We start from the raw sequence: 17,347 nt of genomic DNA, 5'->3' as shown, positions 1-17,347 counted from the left end.
GGAAGAAGACAGAGGGTAGTAGTTGATGGTAAATGTTCATCTTGGAATGCAGTTACTAGCGGTGTTCCGCAAGGATCTGTTTTGGGACAACTGCTGTTTGTCATTTTTGTAAATGACCTGGAGGAGGGGCTAGAAGGTTGAGTGAGCAAGTTTGCAGATGATACGAAAGTCGGTGGAGTTGTTAACAGTGAGGAAGGATGTGTCAGGTTACAGCGGGATATAGATAAGCTGCAGAGTTGGGCAGAAAGGTGGCAAATGGAGTTCAATGTGGGTAAGTGTGAGGTGATTCACCTTGGTAAGAGTAACAAAAAGATGGGGTACTGGGCTAATGGTCAGATACTTGGTAGTGTGGATGAGCAGAGGGATCTTGGTGTCCATGTACACAGATCTCTGAAAGTTGCCACCCAGGTAAATAGTGCTGTGAAGAAGGCATATGGCGTACTGGCTTTTATTGGTAGAGGAATTGAGTTCCAGAGTCCTGAGGTCATGTTGCAGTTGTATAAGACTCTGGTGCGGCCGCATCTGGAGTATTGTGTGCAGTTTTGATCGCCATACTCTAGGAAGGATGTGGAGGCACTGGAACGGGTGCAGAGGAGGTTTACCAGGATGTTGCCTGGTATGGTAGGAAGATCTTATGAGGAAAGGCTGAGGCACTTGGGACTGTTTTTATTGGAGAAAAGAAGGTTTAGGGGTGATTTGATAGAGGTGTACAAGATGATTAGGGGTTTAGATAGGGTTGACCATGAGAACCTTTTTCCACGTATGGAGTCAGCTATTACGAGGGGGCATAGCTTTAAATTAAGGGGTGGTAGGTATAGGACAGATGTTAGGGGTAGATTCTTTACTCAGCGAGTCGTGAGTTCATGAAATGCCCTGCCAGTAGCAGTGGTGGACTCTCCCTCTTTATGGGCATTTAAATGGGCATTGGATAGGCATATGGAGGATAGTGGGCTAGTGTAGGTTAGGTGGGCTTGGATCGGTGCAACATCGAGGGCCAAAGGGCCTGTACTGCGCTGTATTCTTCTATGTTCTATGTTCTATGTCAGAACAGTCATCATCCTATCGAATGACAGGAAAAGCTCGAAAGACCAATTAGCCCATTCCTGTTTTTCCATCTTAGAATCTTTTGATTCCATGACCAGTCAAAGTAGACCTCTATTTTACGAGTAGGACTCACAAACTCTTAACATTCGCCTGTACCAGTATTTTTGTTTTTACTGCTATTTACCTATTATTTACTTATCTGTGTTACTTAACTCTGTGATCTGCCTGTATTGCTCGCAAGACAAAGCTTTTCACTGTGCCTCCGTACACGTGACATTAAATTCAATTCAATTCTATTCTATTTTGAGCTACACAAGACAAGTTGGAAAATTGACTGCTTCGAGGTAGTTTTTAGCATTTTTTCATAATTTTTTTTGACTTGCTTTGACCCGACAACCCATACTGAAAGAAAAACACGACCAAAACATGTTAGTTCTGAGCACGCAAAGACTTCCCATTTCAGGCACAGGTAAGTACAGAATAAGACAGCTGTCCACACTATCTTAGAGTCACTGTCCCAAGTAGGCTGGAACAGTTAACGTTTCAACACAGAGACCAGTTAATGAGTTCCATGAAAATACAAATTAGGTAGTGTTGTTTTTTTTTCCCGCAAGTTCAGGTGTTAGTGAAATTGAATTATTCTTTGGGGCTTTGGTGTGTGTCTGTTTACTTACAGAAGAACAAGAATGCTTTAATTCACTTCTTGGCATGCAGATCACTAAAGCATTCCTGAGAGATGTACTTAGCGACTCAGATGTAAGTCTTTGTCTCCCTCTCTCTCTCCCTCTCCAGCATTGAACAAAGTACCTCATTATGATGTGATGAACACCATAATCCCTGCAAAAATAATCACTTGACAATGAGACACAAGCCTTTCCCAGAGAAACCTGTACTTACTGTAGGAGCAGCCATAAACCTCAACTCTCATTCCTATTCTACCAGTAGGATTCCACTGGAGAGGGGCAAAACGAAGGAATCTGGCTCTGACGGAGTACTGGAGCTTGTGGTGCACAACACTGTCCGCATTAGAGTTTCCTGGGAAAGCCTATGAAGAAGAAAAAGGACAGAAACCGATTAATAACAACGTCCAATTAATAATTCCTTAATGAAACATTCCATCCAGAAGAAACAACTGAACAATTGAGTTTAATGTTACTGCCTTGAATCACACAGAGTACCAGAAATGTTACTGCATAGGAGGCCATTCGGTCTATTGCATCTGTGCTGATCACCAAATGAGCAAGATTTCTTCCCATAATCCTTCACTTTTTTTTAAAATAACCATCTCATTCCGTTTTGAATGCATTGATTGAGCCTGCTTCCACCGTACCTCCAGACACTGCATTCCAGACATCAACCACTCACTGAGTGAAAAGGTTTTCATCATATCACAAAGTCAAATCATAGAATGATGACCATGTGGATAAAGGCCATTGGGCCCATTCGAGTTTGCACGGACTCTCTGAAAAGAATTCCAACGTATCCCCATAACCCACATTTACCATAATTAGCCCACTGATCCTGCATATTCTTGGACACTATGGGACAATTTAATATGGTCATAGAGACATACAGCATGGAAACAGACCCTTCAGTTAAACTCACCCATGCCGACCAGATATCCTTCATTAATCAAGTCCCATTTATCAGCATTTGCCCCATATCCCTCTAAACCCTTCCTATTTATATATCCATTCAGATGCCTTTTAAATGTTGTAATTGGACCAGCCTCCACCACCTCCTCTGGCAGCTCATTCCATACACGCACTACCTTCTGCATGAAAACGTTGCCCCTTGGGTCCCTTTTCAATCTTCTCCCTCTCACTTTAAACCTATGCCCTCGAGTTTTGGACACCCTTATCCTGGGGAAAAGACCTTAAATTTTCACCCTTTCCATGGCCCTCATGATTTTATAAACTTCTGAAAGGTCACCCTCAGTCTCTAGTGCACCTAACCTGCACATCTTTGAACTGTGGGTGGAAACTGGAGCATTTGGAGGAAACCCACACTGATGTGGGGAGAACCTGCCAACCCCATGCAAACACAGTCACCCAAGGCTGGAATTGAACCCAACTTCTTGACACTGTGAGGTAGAAGTGCTAACCACTGAGCCACTGCATTTCCCTTCCACTCTGCTTCTTTCATTAATTACTTTCAGTCTGTACCATCTCATTCTTGATCCTTTCAAGAGTGGGAAAATTTTTGTTCCATTTACTTTGCTCAGAGCTCCCATGATATTCATTACTTCAATCAAATCTTCTCTCAGCCTGCTGCCCTACAAGGAGAATAATCCCAGCTTCTCCAATCTATCCTCAGCAGCTTAACTGATGAAAAGTACATTTTGCTTTCTCCTTGTAAACCAAGTCTATTTTTTTTTATTTGTCCTTCTTCTCTGTTGCTTTTTTGTTATATTAACATTTTAGCAACATTTTACAGTCAAGGGTTAGTGACGTTCCAAGCACAATGTCCTGTTGCTGTACCATCAGTAACCATGTGGTTGTGTTTGAAGATCTCACACCCAACCCATTGCCAATTATAGAGATGTTTCCCTTCATTAAAAAAAAGCCTTGTATTTAGATAGCACACCTCATGACATCACCATGCACTGATGCATGGTACAGGCATCGATGTTCTTTTGAAAGACAGTAATTTGGCAGAACCTTATGGGGGAATCAGGGTCTTGATGGCCATGTGGAGAGCTGGTGAGCGACCTATCATGCCACCTTACAGAACGGCCTTCAAAACCACAAGTCCTGGACGCATCTTCCCCTCAGCACTTTAGCTTGACCTGGACCAAATAGAACATGATCATTCAAGAAGGCACCTCACCACCAGTTCTTAAGGAAATTTGACGAGGGGGTGGGGGGGACATAGAAACTTGGAAGAGGCCATTCAGTCCATTGTGTCCTCACCCCACCCTAAAATGTGCTTGGCTGATTCTCTATCTCAATGCCACCTCCTACTCTCCCCCCATATACCTTGACACCTTTAGCTTCTGGAAATACATCTTTTTTTCTTAAATATATTAAGTGACTTCACCATCACAGCCTTCTGTGCTAGAGAATTCTACAAGTTCATTACCCTCTGAAAGAAGAAATTTCTCCTCAGCTCAATCCAAAATGGCCTATCCTGTAGCCTGTGGAGTAAGTGAGAACTGGAGATGATGGAGATCAGAGTCAAAAAGTGTTGTGCTGGAAAAGCACAGCCAGTCAGGTGATAACCAAGGAGCAGGAGATTCAATGTTTCAAGCATAAGCTCTTCATCAGGAATGTGATCAAGATCTTCAAATTTCCTGACTAAGAACTTATACTCAAAATATCAACTCTCCTGCTCTTTGGACGCTGCCTGACTGGCTATGCTTTTCCACCACCACACTTTTTTACCCTGTATCCTGTGGCCGATTGTTCGGGCTCTCCACTCCCAGCCAGAGTAAACATCATCCCATCACTCTGCCTAGTCCTGTCACCATTTTATACATTTCAATGAGATCCCACCTCATTCTTCTAAATTCCAGTAAATGTAGGTAAGGTTGACCCAATCTCTCCTCATACGTCAAATGTGCTAGCCCAGAAATCAGTCTCATGATCCTTTGCTGCATTCCATCTTCCATCCTTACGTAAGGACAGCAAATCTGCACAGTGTACTTGAGGTGTGATCTCAACAATGTCTTTTACAGCTGCAGTAGACTTTCATGCTCCTGGACTCAAATCATACGGTCCTACTGCACAGAAACAGACCCTGCGGTCCAACCAGTCCATACCAAACAGAATCCCAAACTGAACTAGTCCCACTTGCCTGCTTCAGGCCCATATCCCTTCAAACCTTTCCTATTCATGTGCTTATCTAATGTTTTTTAAACATTGAAATTGTACCCACATCCACCACTTCCTCAGGAAGTTTAATCGACATGAGAACCACCCTCTGTGAAAAAAAATTACCTCTTATGACTTTTCTAAATCTCTCTTCTTTCACCTTAAAAATGCACCCCCAATCTTGAAATCCGCCACCCTAGGGAAAAGACAACTACCATTAACCCTCTCTACACCCTTCATTATTTCATAAACTTTTGTAAGGTCACCTCTCAATCTCTTGCGCTCCAGTGAAAAAAGTCTCAGCCTGTCCAGCCTTTCTATGTAACTCAAACCTCCCATACCCAGTAACATCCTAGTACATCTTTCCTGAACTCTCTCCAGCTTAAAATAATCCTTCCTATAACTGGGTGACTAGACCTGGACATAGTATTCCAGAAGAGGCCTCACCAATGTCCTGTACAACCTCCACATGACGTCCCAACTCCTATACTCAAAGGACTGAGTAATGATAGCTAATATGCCAAACGTCTTTTTAACCACCCTTTCCGGATGTGACGATTCTCTTGCAATGAAGGCCAACAGACCAATTGTGCACCTCCATGGTTGCTTTCAAGTACCAGGGTATAAGGAAACCCAGTTCCCTTTGTACACCAATCTTTCCCAGTCTATCACTATTTAAATAATACACTGAGTTTCTGTTTTCCCTACCATGGACAACTCCATACTATACTGCATCTGCTGTGGATTTGTCTACTTACTCAACTCGTCTCTTCTATAAATCCTCCTCACCATTTCCACACCTACTAGTTTGTGTCATCAACAAACATGGGAATATTACATTTAATTCCTTCATCCAAATCATTGTTACATATTGTGAATAGCTGGGGCACAAGCATTGATTCCGACTGTATCCCATTTGTCTTACTTAGCTTTTCACTCTGAGAACAACCCACTTATTTATACCATTTCCAGTCTACAAATAGATTTTCATTCTATGCCCACATATTGTTAATAATCCCATCTGCTTTGATTTTGCACAAAACTGTTTATGTGGAACTTATCAAAGGCTTTCTAAATATCCAAATACAGGATATCCAGTGGCTCTCCTTCATCTAATTAGTTACATCCTCCAAAATCTACGGTAATTGGACAGGCATATGGAAGTACATGGAATAGTGTAGGTTAGATGGGCTTCAGATTGGTATGACAGGTCGGCACAACATCGAGGGCCAAAGGGCCTGTACTGCACTGTAATGTTCTATAGTCTATAGTCTAATTTTGTCAAACACTATTTATCTTACATAAATCAATGTTGACTATCTGTAACGCTGGTGCTTTTTATGATATAAATGCCCTGTTACAAGTTCTATTTCAAACAACCTCCAGCCAATTCCTTACTAGTGATATTAGATCAACTGATATGTAATTATCTCCCTCCTTCCTTTTTCAAACAGTGAGGTTACATTTTCCATCCTCCAATGTGACGGGAATAATCCAGAATCTGCAGTAATTTGGAATATGACAACCATATGGAATATGGCACACACTGTTTCCATGGCTGCCTCCATTAATACAGTGTAATGTAGATTATTAAACCCTGAGGATTTATCAGCTTTCAATCCCATTAATTTTTCTAAAAATTTTTTTTTAACCAATACTAATTTGCTTGAAATCCACTTTCTAATTTTTTTTCTGGAAAGTTACTTCTGTCTTCTACTGTGAAGACAGAATAAAAATAAATTTAATTGTTCTATCATTTTCTTGCTCTCCATTATCAAACTTCCTTTTTCAGACTATAAAGGGGATATTTGTCTTCACCAACCTTTTTTGTTACATACTTATAGAAGCTCTTTTATTTTACAAATGCTAGCCTTTCCAGTGATGCCCATGTCCCATAAAACAACGATATCAAAGGAAGTGAGGGGATATGGAGATTTTAGGGATAAATGTTCTTTGTTTCGATTCCTGGTGGGGGCTAAGTTGATCACAGTCACAATAGCAACACAACTGCTGCAATTGGTCTCCAGACCCACAGATCTGAGTGGGAGCAGAAAATCGATCACAATCATGGCTCATGATAGATATACCTGCTGGCAGGTACCTTTGAGAATGACTAGAGATAGCTGAATTAGGCCCAGCTAACAACAGTTTATCTTTGCCTACTTTAGTTTCACACATGATCACTCAGGCAAGGTAAAATGTGGGACCATGCTCTCACTTTGAATAAAAGCCTTCAGAAGAGAAGGAAGTGCTAAAGCAGTGTCGAAGTTTTTTTGAAGGCAGTGTATTAATATGGAAAGACTACTAATTTAAAGCCTCAACATCCAGTCCTAAGAACTGTGGCCAGAAAGCAAGCAAAAGCTAATCATTTCAAGATACACAAACTTTGCTATTTTACTTCTCTCTCTCTCATCCTTCATTACCATCTTTATTGTCTCTCTCAATGCTATGCAATGTTACTTCGGTCAGTGTTCCTCAGAAGTTCCTTCACCAGTTTCACAAATGCCATCTTCATTCCTCTTTCCCTTCATCTCTTTTTGAAACCAATCTCCATCAATGCACTCCCCTACTCCAACTCACATCCACACCCCCTCCACCTCTCAGACGACAGTACTCCTCATCTCCTTTGGTCTTGCTTGCTCATATATATTCCAGGGTTTTGGAATTTCATTTTTACAAGCATCTGTTGCGATATCACTTTAAAGAGACAGTATTCTAAGAAGCAATCAGTCAGAATGAAGACCATCTGAAGACAGCCAATGGCACATTGAACTTGCAGTATGTTGTGTGAGAGGCTGGTAACTCTGTTTTCCTGTATCAGTAGTTGCTGAACTGGACTCTAACAAATCTACTTGCTGAGCAATCCTGTAAAATCTAAAAGTAAAAGGCAGGATGTTGAGAGGGGATTTGAGGGAAACCATTTTTACCCAGATGGTGGTGGAGGTCTGGGATGCACTGCCTGGGAGGGCAGTTGAAACAAGAAATTTCACAAACTTTAAAAGGAAAAGGACCTGAGATGTTATAACATTCAAGACTATGGACCAAGTGCGGGAAAGTGGGACTAATGTCTATGGCATTTTTTTGGTGGTACACATTGGATGGGCCAAAGGGCCTCTTTTATGCTTTATGAGTCTATAATACCTTCCAATAAACAGAACCTATGTCCAGTTTACCAGCCTGTGTGAGAGATTGGTAAACATATGTTCAGGAAGCATGGAACCACAATGGAAGCCCCGTCCCATGTAGCCAGGACCCAAATTCCTTCATATTATTTGCATTATCTGCAAGGGGACATAAATTTAAGGTGAAGGGTGGAAGGTATAGGGGGTATGCCAGGGGTAGGTTCTTCACCCAGAGAGTGGTGGGGGCATGGAATGCACTGCCTGTGGGAGTGGCAGAGTCAGAATCATTGGTGACCTTTAAGCGGCAATTGGAAAGGTACATGGATGGGTGCTTAAGCTAGGACAAATGTTCGGCACAACATCGTGGGCCGAAGGGCCTGTTCTATGTTCTATGTTCTATGTTCTATTTGGTGTTGTCCTCCATTGTTAACCTAGGTCCTTCACAGATGCTCCTCAAATCTTTTTAATAAGGCATCATGGCTTAATTCATTCAATTTGTTCTGTTGTGATATTAATGGAATAAGATGAAATGACAGATGAAGCAATTGTACTTTGTCATATAATTACAAGCGAGTTTTGAGAAGACTTTTGGCTCAGGTTGAGGTTTTGGGTGTAAGTGGACTCACTGAGCTGGAAGGTTCATTTCCAGATGCTTTATGACCCTACAAGTTACCTAGTAGGGTGACGAAACGTCTGGAAATGAACCTTCCAGCTCAACGAGCAAACCTACATCCAAAATATAATTACAAATTCAAGAGAGATAATTTCCAATAATGTTAATGATACTAAGAATATTAATGACTTAGATAGAGTGGATAGAGGGGAACCAGTCACAAGATAATAGCTCATGTTGCTAGAGGTAGCATATCGATGTGGATAGAGAACTGACTAATGGGCAAAACCAGTGAATGGGGATAAAGGAGTTCTTTGCCTTGTTGGCAACATGTAACCAGTAGGGTCCCACAGGGATTGGTACTGGGACCACAACTGATAAAATTTGTGTTGATGACTTGAAGGGGAAAAGCAAAATGTACTGGAGACACAATCATAAGTGTCAAGACAAGCTGTGAGGGGAATACAAACAATTTACAGAGGAATTGATTGATTAAGTAAGTGGGAAAAAAAATTGGCAAATGGAGTAGAGGGTGGCAAAGTGTAAAGTTGTTCATTTTGGAACGTGTTTAATTTTTTTAAAAAAACTGCAGAATGCTGAGCAATTTGATTCCAATAAGTACCATGAGACTTATGGGAGAACCCTTACTTCCCTTATTCGGTCCCCTTATTGAACAATAAAAAATCGCTTCATTCAAGACAGTTCAGAGAAGATTCACTATGATGATCCCTGGTATGGAGGGAGTGTCTTATGAGCAAAAGCGAAAAAGATTGGGACTCTACTCACTGGAATTTAGAAGAATTTGAGGTGAACTCAATGAGATATATAGGATTCTTCAGGGGCTTGACAGGGTATATGGTGGGCGGATGTACCCCTCATGAGAGTCTAGGACCAGCAGACATGGTCTCCAAATAAAGGGGCATCAATTTCAGACTGAGGTGAGGAGGATTTGTTTTCTCACAGATGGATAAGAGCCTTTGGACTTCTTTGTCACGGAGAGCTGTGGGACAGAATCCTTTTGGATATTTAAGGCAGAGATGGATAGGATCTTGATTAGGAGGGGGATCAAGGGTTATGGCAAAGAGGCAGGAAAGGACTGGTGGTGAATGTTGGGTCAGCCATGATTGCATTGAATGACAGAGCAGGCTTGGGGGGTCGAACAGCTTGGACACGTTCCTAATTCTAACAGTCTTACGATAAAGCAACAATGGAGAAGAGGAAGCAACTGGAAAAATATTGTACCTTACTTTCTAGCATGAATCTATTTGTTATGCATAAGGAAATGAGCTTCTACAAAGAATACATATTTTGAAAGTGATGAAATTACGGCGCTACAAAGATAGGACTGAAGCATGGCACCAGTTGGACAGATCTTTCAGGAGCTGGTACAGACACAATGGATCGAATCGCCTCCTTCTGTTCTGTAAAATTTGATGATCTTAACATTCAGCATTACGAATGTATAGACAGACTGGGCCAATTACTGGATCACACTGTTCAGTGGGCACCTGTAAAGTTTAGGAATTAATTGAATTCTCCGGGTTTTCTTGTGCCATTTATCAAAGTAAAACATGAACATCACATTGAATAACATCAATACATTCACAAACACAATTGAACCAAATAAAAACAGAAAATGTTGGGAATACAAAGCAGCACCTGGTCTAGGAAGTATCTGGAGCTGTTTTCAATTCAGTAAGACAATGCAAACATATTTTTTATTTGAAGTCTGATTCCAAGCAAGTCTCTTGACTAACTTATAGCACACCACACAAATAATGCATGAGGAAGAACTGCAGGGCAATTATTAATTGACAAAGTTAGAGAATTTCAGGTTTGTTTATGTATGAGATTAAATTTGTATGAGCTCCTCAGATACTTTGGTGAATAAATGAACTGATTAATGTGGAACTGATGGGAATAGACAAGGAGGGTCTAAGGGTTTGCTGCCAGATGCAAGCACTATTTAGCCGAAGTAAGTTTGGCCTCATGAGATTGGAGGTATGAAAATGGTAGAGAATGTGGGAGTAGGGGATGGAGTCTTTTGCTCCTCTGCTCAGGAAGTTTGATGACATTGTGCCACTTACTAGCACTATGGATAGGATACTTATTTTCCTGTCTCCATCCAGATTATAATTGTGACACTGAAGCACTTGACCTTGCCGCCATACTGCCAATTGAAGCAACTGATGCTATTTAAGGGCCTCATCTGGCAATCACTGGCATCCACCCAGTGGCAGGTAAAGGTATGTCATCTGAAGAACATGGTTTACATGAGGCCCCTCGTTCGAAAACATTGACTGAGGGATTGCAGCTCAGAGAAAGTAACGGGCACTTTCAACTGCCCGCACTTCCTGCCAACACAGCGCCACCTCCTCCCTGCCCCCACCCACACCCTTTCACAACCGCGACGCTCATCTTGACTTCATTCCCCTGTGCCTGGGATTTTCCTTGACAGCTGCCATCCTCTCATTTTTCACTAAGTGTCAACAGGTAAAGGTCCTGCACAGCCAAGCTCCTTGATTCTGGAGGGAAGCCTGTCATTGGCCATTTAGTGCTTGAATGGCCCAGGATGTGGTGGGCCAACTCAAAAAGGGAAGAAATGGGGGCCTCATCAGTTCTCAAAGCCAGGAACCAAAGCTGCCTGCCAAGTTTCCATCCAGTATTCCTGTCCTCAATGTAATGCATGGTGTTTAAAAGCAAGGAGAAAGTAGGACTAGACTCAACTATAATGTCCCCAGTGGATTTTGGTATCACCACGCAAGAAAATTACCAAGCTGCAGGGTGTGTACAATCTGCTGGACCATTTCTCAGCACAGACCAAAGGGTGGATACTAGAAGATAATGAGAGGAATTAGATTTAGATGGAGAGGAATTTCTTAAGTGTATACAAGACAATTTTCTGATTCAGTATGTGGATGCACCTATTAGAGAAGGTGCAAAACTAGACCTACTCTTGGGAAATAAGGCAGGGCAGGTGACTGAGGTATCAATGAGAGAGCACTTTGGGGCCAGCGACCATAATTCTATTTGTTTTAAAATAGTGATGGAAAAGGATAGACCAGATCTAAAAGTTGAAGTTCTAAATTGGAGAAAGGCTAATTTTGACAGTATTAGGCAAGAACTTTCGAAAGCTGATTGGAGGCAAATGTTTGCAGGTAAAGGGACGGCTGGAAAATGGGAAGCCTTCAGAAATGAGAGAACAAGAATCCAAAGAAAGTATATTCTTGTCAGGGTGAAAGGGAAGGCTGGTAGGTATAGGGAATGCTGGACAACTAAAGAAATTGAGGGTTTGGTTAAGAAAAAGAAGGAAGCATATGTCAGGTATAGACAGGATAGATCGAGTCAATCCTTAGAAGAGTCTAAAGAAAGTAGGAGTATACTTAAGAGGGAAATCAGGAGGGCAAAACGGGGACATGAGATAGCTTTAGCAAATACAATTAAGGAGAAACCAAAGGGTTTTTACAAATATACGAAGGACAAAAGGGTAACTAGGGAGAGAATAGGGCCCCTCAGCAAGGCGGCCTTTGTGTGGAGCCACAGAAAATGGGGGAGATACTAAACAAATATTTTGCATCAGTATTTACTGTGGAAAAGGATATGGAAGATATAGACTGTAGGGAAATAGATGGTGACATCTTACAAAATGTCAGATTACAGAGGAGGAAGTGCTGGATGTCTTGAAACGGTTAAAAGTGGATAAATCCCCAGGACCTGATCAGGTGTACCCGAGAACTCTGTGGGAAGCTAGAGAAGTGATTGCTGGGCCTCTTGCTGAGATTCTTGTATCATCGACAGTCACAGGTGAGGTGCCGGAAGACTGGAGGTTGGCAAACATGGTGCCACTGTTTAAGAAGGGCGGTAAAGACAAACCAGGGAACTATAGACCCGTGAGCCTGACCTCAGTGGTGGGCAAGTTGTTGGAGGGAATCCTGAGGGACAGGATGTACATGTATTTAGAAAGGCAAGAACTGATTCTGGATAGTCAACATGGCTTTGTGCGTGCGAAATCATGTCTCACAAACTTGATTGAGTTTTTTGAAGAAATAACAAGGAAGAGTGATGAAGGGAGAGCAGTAGATGTGATTTGTATGGACCTCAGTAAGGCGTTCGACAAGGTTCCCCATGGGAGACTGATTAGCAAGGTTAGATCTCATGGAAGACAGGGAGAACTAGTCATTTGGATACAGAACTGGCTCAAAGATAGAAGACAGAGGGTAGTGATGGAGGGTTGTTTTTCAGACTGGAGGCCTGTGACCAGTGGAGTGCCACAAGGATCGGTGCTGGGCTCTCTACTTTTTGTCATTTACATAAATGATTTGGGTGTGAGCATAAGAGATACAGTTAGTAAGTTTGCAGATGACACCAAAATTGGAGGTGTAGTGGACAGCGAAGAGGGTTACCTTAGACTGCAACAGGATCTGGACCAGATGGGCCAATGGGCTGAGAAGTGGCAGATGGAGTTTAATTCAGATAAATGCGTGGTGCTGCATTTTGGAAAAGCAAATCATAGCAGGACTTATACACTTAATGGTAAGGTCCTAGGGAGTGTTGCTGAACAAAGAGACCTTGAAGTGCAGGTTCATAGCTCCTTGAAAGTGGAGTCGCAGGTAGATAGGATAGTGAAGAAGGTGTTTGGTATGCTTTCCTTTAATGGTCAGTGAATTGAGTACAGAAGTTGGGAGGTCATGTTGCGGATGTACAGGACATTAGTTAGGCCACTGTTGGAATATTGTGTGCAATTCTGGTCTCCTTCCTATCAGAAAGATGTTGTGAAACTTGAAAGGTTTCAGAAAACATTTACAAGGATGTTGCCAAGGATGGAGGATCTGAGCTACAGGGAGAAGCTGAACAGGCTGGGGCTCTTTTCCCTGGAGCGTCGGAGGCTGAGGGGTGACCTTATAGAGGTTTACAAAATTATGAGGGGCATGGATAGAATAAATAGACAAAGTCTTTTCCCTGGGGTCAGGGAGCCCAGAACTAGAGGGCATAGGTTTAGGGTGAGACCTAAGGGGCAACTTCTTCATGCAGAGGGTAGTACGTGTATGGAATGAGCTGCCAGAGGATGTGGTGGAGGCTGGTACAATTGCAACATTTAAGAGGCATTTTGATGTGTATATGAATAGGAAAGGTTTGGAGGGATGTGGGCCGGGTGCTGGCAGATGGACTAGATTGGATTGGGATATCTGGTCGGCATGGACGGGTTGGACCAAAGGGTCTGTTTCCATGCTGTACATCTCTATGACTCTATGAATGAGAGGAACATTATAAGGAACTTCAGCTAAGTGTTCTGTGACTGGACAGAAAAGATTTAGATGAGAATATACAAAGCACTATTAGTAATTTTGCAGATGATACCAAAACTGGTGGTACAGTAAACAGTGAAGGTCATTTAAGATGACAAAAGGATCTTATTAATTCAGACAATGGTCAAAAAATGACAGATGGAGTTTAATTTTAATAAATGTGAGGTGTTGCGTCTTGTTAAGACGAATCAAGGCAGGATTTACATAGTCAATGGTAGGGTTGTGGAGAGGGTTGTCAACAAAGAGATCTAGGGGTTCAGGTGCACAGTTCTTTTAACGTGGCATCACAGGCTGATGAAGAAAGTGTTTGGCACATCTGCCCTCATTGGTCAGGACACGGAGTATTGGAGTTGGGATGTCATTTTGCGCTGTACACAACATTGGTGAGGCCACTATTGGAGTAATGTGCACAGCTCTGGTTAACCTGCTATAGGTAAGATATTATTAAATTGGAAAGGATACAGTCAAGGCTGTTACCAGGATTAAAGAGGTTGAATTATAATAAGAGGCTGGATAGGCTGGAAGTTTTGTCCATGAAGCGTAGGAAGTTAAGGGGTGACCTTATAGCTGTTTATAAAATCATGAGGGGCATTGATAAGGTGAAGAGCAAAGGTCATTTCCCTACAGTTAAGGTATTCAAAACTAGATGTCATAATTTTAAGGTGGGAGCAGAAAGATTTCAAAGGCACCTGAGGATCAGCTATTCCAAACAGAGAGTGATTTGTATGTGGAATAAAATATCAGAGGAACTGGTAGATGCAGGTTACAACATTAAAAAGGCATTTGGACAGATACGTGAGTAGGAACAGGTTAGAAGGACATGAATGAAATGCAGCCAAATGAGACTACTTTAGTTTGGGAAACCTGGTTGGCTTGGATGAGTTGGACTGAATGGTCTGTTATAGAGTCATAGAGGCATAGAGGTGTACAGCATGGAAACAGACCCTTCGGTCCAACCCGTTCATGCTGACCAGATATCCCAATCCAATCTAGTACCACCTGCCAGCACCCGGCCCATATCCCTTAAAACCCTTCCTACTCATATACACATCCAAATGGCTCTTAAATGTTGCAATTGTACCAGCCTCCACCAATCCTCTGCAGCTCATTCCATACACATACCACCCTCTGCCTGAAAGAGTTGCCCCTTAGGTCTCTTTTATATCTTTCCCCTCTCACCCGAAACCTATGCCCTCTAGTTCTGGACTCCCCGACCCCAGGGAAAAGACTTTGTCTATTTATTCTATCCATGCCCCTCATAATTTTATAAACCTCTATAAGGTCACCCCTCAGCCTCCGACGCTCCAGTGAAAACAGCCCCAGCCTGTTCAGCCTCTCCCTGTAGCTCAGATCCTCCAACCCTGGCAACATCCTTGTAAATGTTTTCTGAACTCTTTCAAGTTTCACAACATCTTTCCGATAGGAAGGAGACCAGAATTGCACACAATATTCCAACAGTGGCCAACCACTGCCCTCTACAGCCGCAACATGACCTCCCAACTCCTGTACTCAATACTCTGACCAGTAAAGGAAAGCATACCAACTGCCTTCTTCACTATCCTTTTGACCTGTGACTCCACTTTCAAGGAGCTATGAACCTGCACTTCAAGGTCTCTTTGTTCAGCAACACTCCCTAGGACCTTACCATTAAGTGTATAAGTCCTGCTAAGATTTGCTTTCCCAAATTGTAGCACCTCGCATTTATCTGAATTAAACTCCATCTGCCACTTCTCAGTCCTTTGGCCCATCTGGTCCAGATCCTGTTGTAATCTGAGGTAACCCTCTTCACTGTCCACTACACCTCCAATTTTGGTGTCATCTACAAACTTACTAACTGTACCTCTTATGATCGCATCCAAATCATTTATGTAAATGACAAAAAGTAGAGAGCCCAGCACCGATCCTTGTGGCACTCCACTGGTCACAGGCCTCCAGTCTGAAAAACAACCCTCCATCACCACTCTCTGTCTTCTACCTTTGAGCCAGTTCTGTATCCAAATGGCTAGTTCCCCCTGTATCCTATGCTGTTGCTGTGCTGTATGATTCTATGATTCATGGAGCAGGGATAGGACACCAAATCTGGCAGTCCAAAAAACTGACATTGATCCCACAAGGTGCAACTTACTATTTGTGGCATTAACCTGTCCACTTGTATTCTTTGATCGCATTCAACGGTTGTCCTGGACTGCACGTTCATGGAATAGTGGATTTCATTCATAAAATGTGATTGAAACACTGGGTTTGCTTATATTGGACAATAGGTAATCCAGAATCCAGGACAATCTGCAATCTGCTACAACCTCTGTAACAAAGGTGTCAGACTTAAGACCCTGCATGTCAATACTTTATATTAGTACAGGGCTATAGATTTAAGGAGGCAAATGTGAGGACTGCAGATGCTGGAAACCAGAGTTTAGATCAGAGTGGTGCTGGAATCAATGTGGACTTCACCAGTTTCCTCATTTCCCCTCCCACCTTACCCCAGTTCCAACCTTCCAGCTCAGCACTGCCCTCATGACCTGTCCTACCACCTGCCAATCTTCCTTCCCACCTATCCACTCCATCCTCTCCTCTGACCTATCACCTCCATGCCCACCCCCATTCACCTATTGTACTCTTTGCTACCTTCCCCCCCCTCCTCTCTGACCTATCACCTCCATCCCCACCCCCACTCACCTATTATACTCTATGCTACTTTCTGCCCCCCCCCCTTTGTTTATATCTCCACCCCGGAGGCTCCCTGCCTCTATTCCTGATGAAGGGCTTTTGCCCAAAACGTTGATTTTCCTGCTCCTCGGATGCTGCCTGACCTGCTGTGCTTTTCCAGCACCACTCTGATCTAAACTATAGTATTAAAGTTACATTTGCGATTTTGTAATGTATGACGATAACATAGTAAATGCATGGTAATAGCATTAACCACAAAAAAAATTGCAAATTATAATAACTGTGTTTTCCAGTTCAAAAGCATAATTATAGAGAGATTAAAAGCTTGGGACAACAGGCGACAACTTGTTTATGCCAGTGCTTAGTTTAGCACAAAATTATTTTTCCAATCCATAAGACTGTTGATGTGTGAACAACAGGTAGATTGCTCGATATCTTTTTCTCTTCATTTTATTGACAATTTTCATTTGGGGTGGAAATATTCCATTTAAGAATAATGGAGATATATAATGGTGGGAATAACCCAATAAACTGTACACAATGTCTTTTTTTCCTCCTTTTGTTCACTCACAGGATGTAGTTGTTATTCACTGACCATCTTTTATTCCCCATACCTAGTTGTCGATTAGATTATATTAGCTACAGTATGGAAACAGGCCCTTCGGCCCAACCAGTCCACACCAACCCTCCAAAGTGTAATCCACCCAGACCCATTTCCCCCTGACTAATTGACGTAACACTATGGGCAATTTAGCATGGCGAATTCACCTGACCTGCACATCT

General features: G+C 42.4%; 1 protein-coding gene across 2 annotated transcripts in view; it reads right to left on the bottom strand.

The window, feature by feature from the left end:
* The window catches only part of LOC140482416 (contactin-associated protein-like 5), a 1,296,746-nt gene that overhangs the window by 799,391 nt on the left and 480,008 nt on the right, over window positions 1-17,347 (bottom strand). For both annotated transcript variants that reach the window (XM_072579899.1, XM_072579898.1), the window contains exon 4: window positions 1,942-2,089. In XM_072579899.1, coding sequence (XP_072436000.1) covers window positions 1,942-2,089 — 148 coding nt within the window. The remainder of the gene's footprint in view (window positions 1-1,941; window positions 2,090-17,347) is intronic.

The sequence above is a fragment of the Chiloscyllium punctatum genome, chromosome 10, assembly GCF_047496795.1.
Source record: "Chiloscyllium punctatum isolate Juve2018m chromosome 10, sChiPun1.3, whole genome shotgun sequence".
Taxonomy (NCBI): domain Eukaryota; kingdom Metazoa; phylum Chordata; class Chondrichthyes; order Orectolobiformes; family Hemiscylliidae; genus Chiloscyllium; species Chiloscyllium punctatum.
This window is presented reverse-complemented; position numbering and strand designations above follow the sequence as displayed.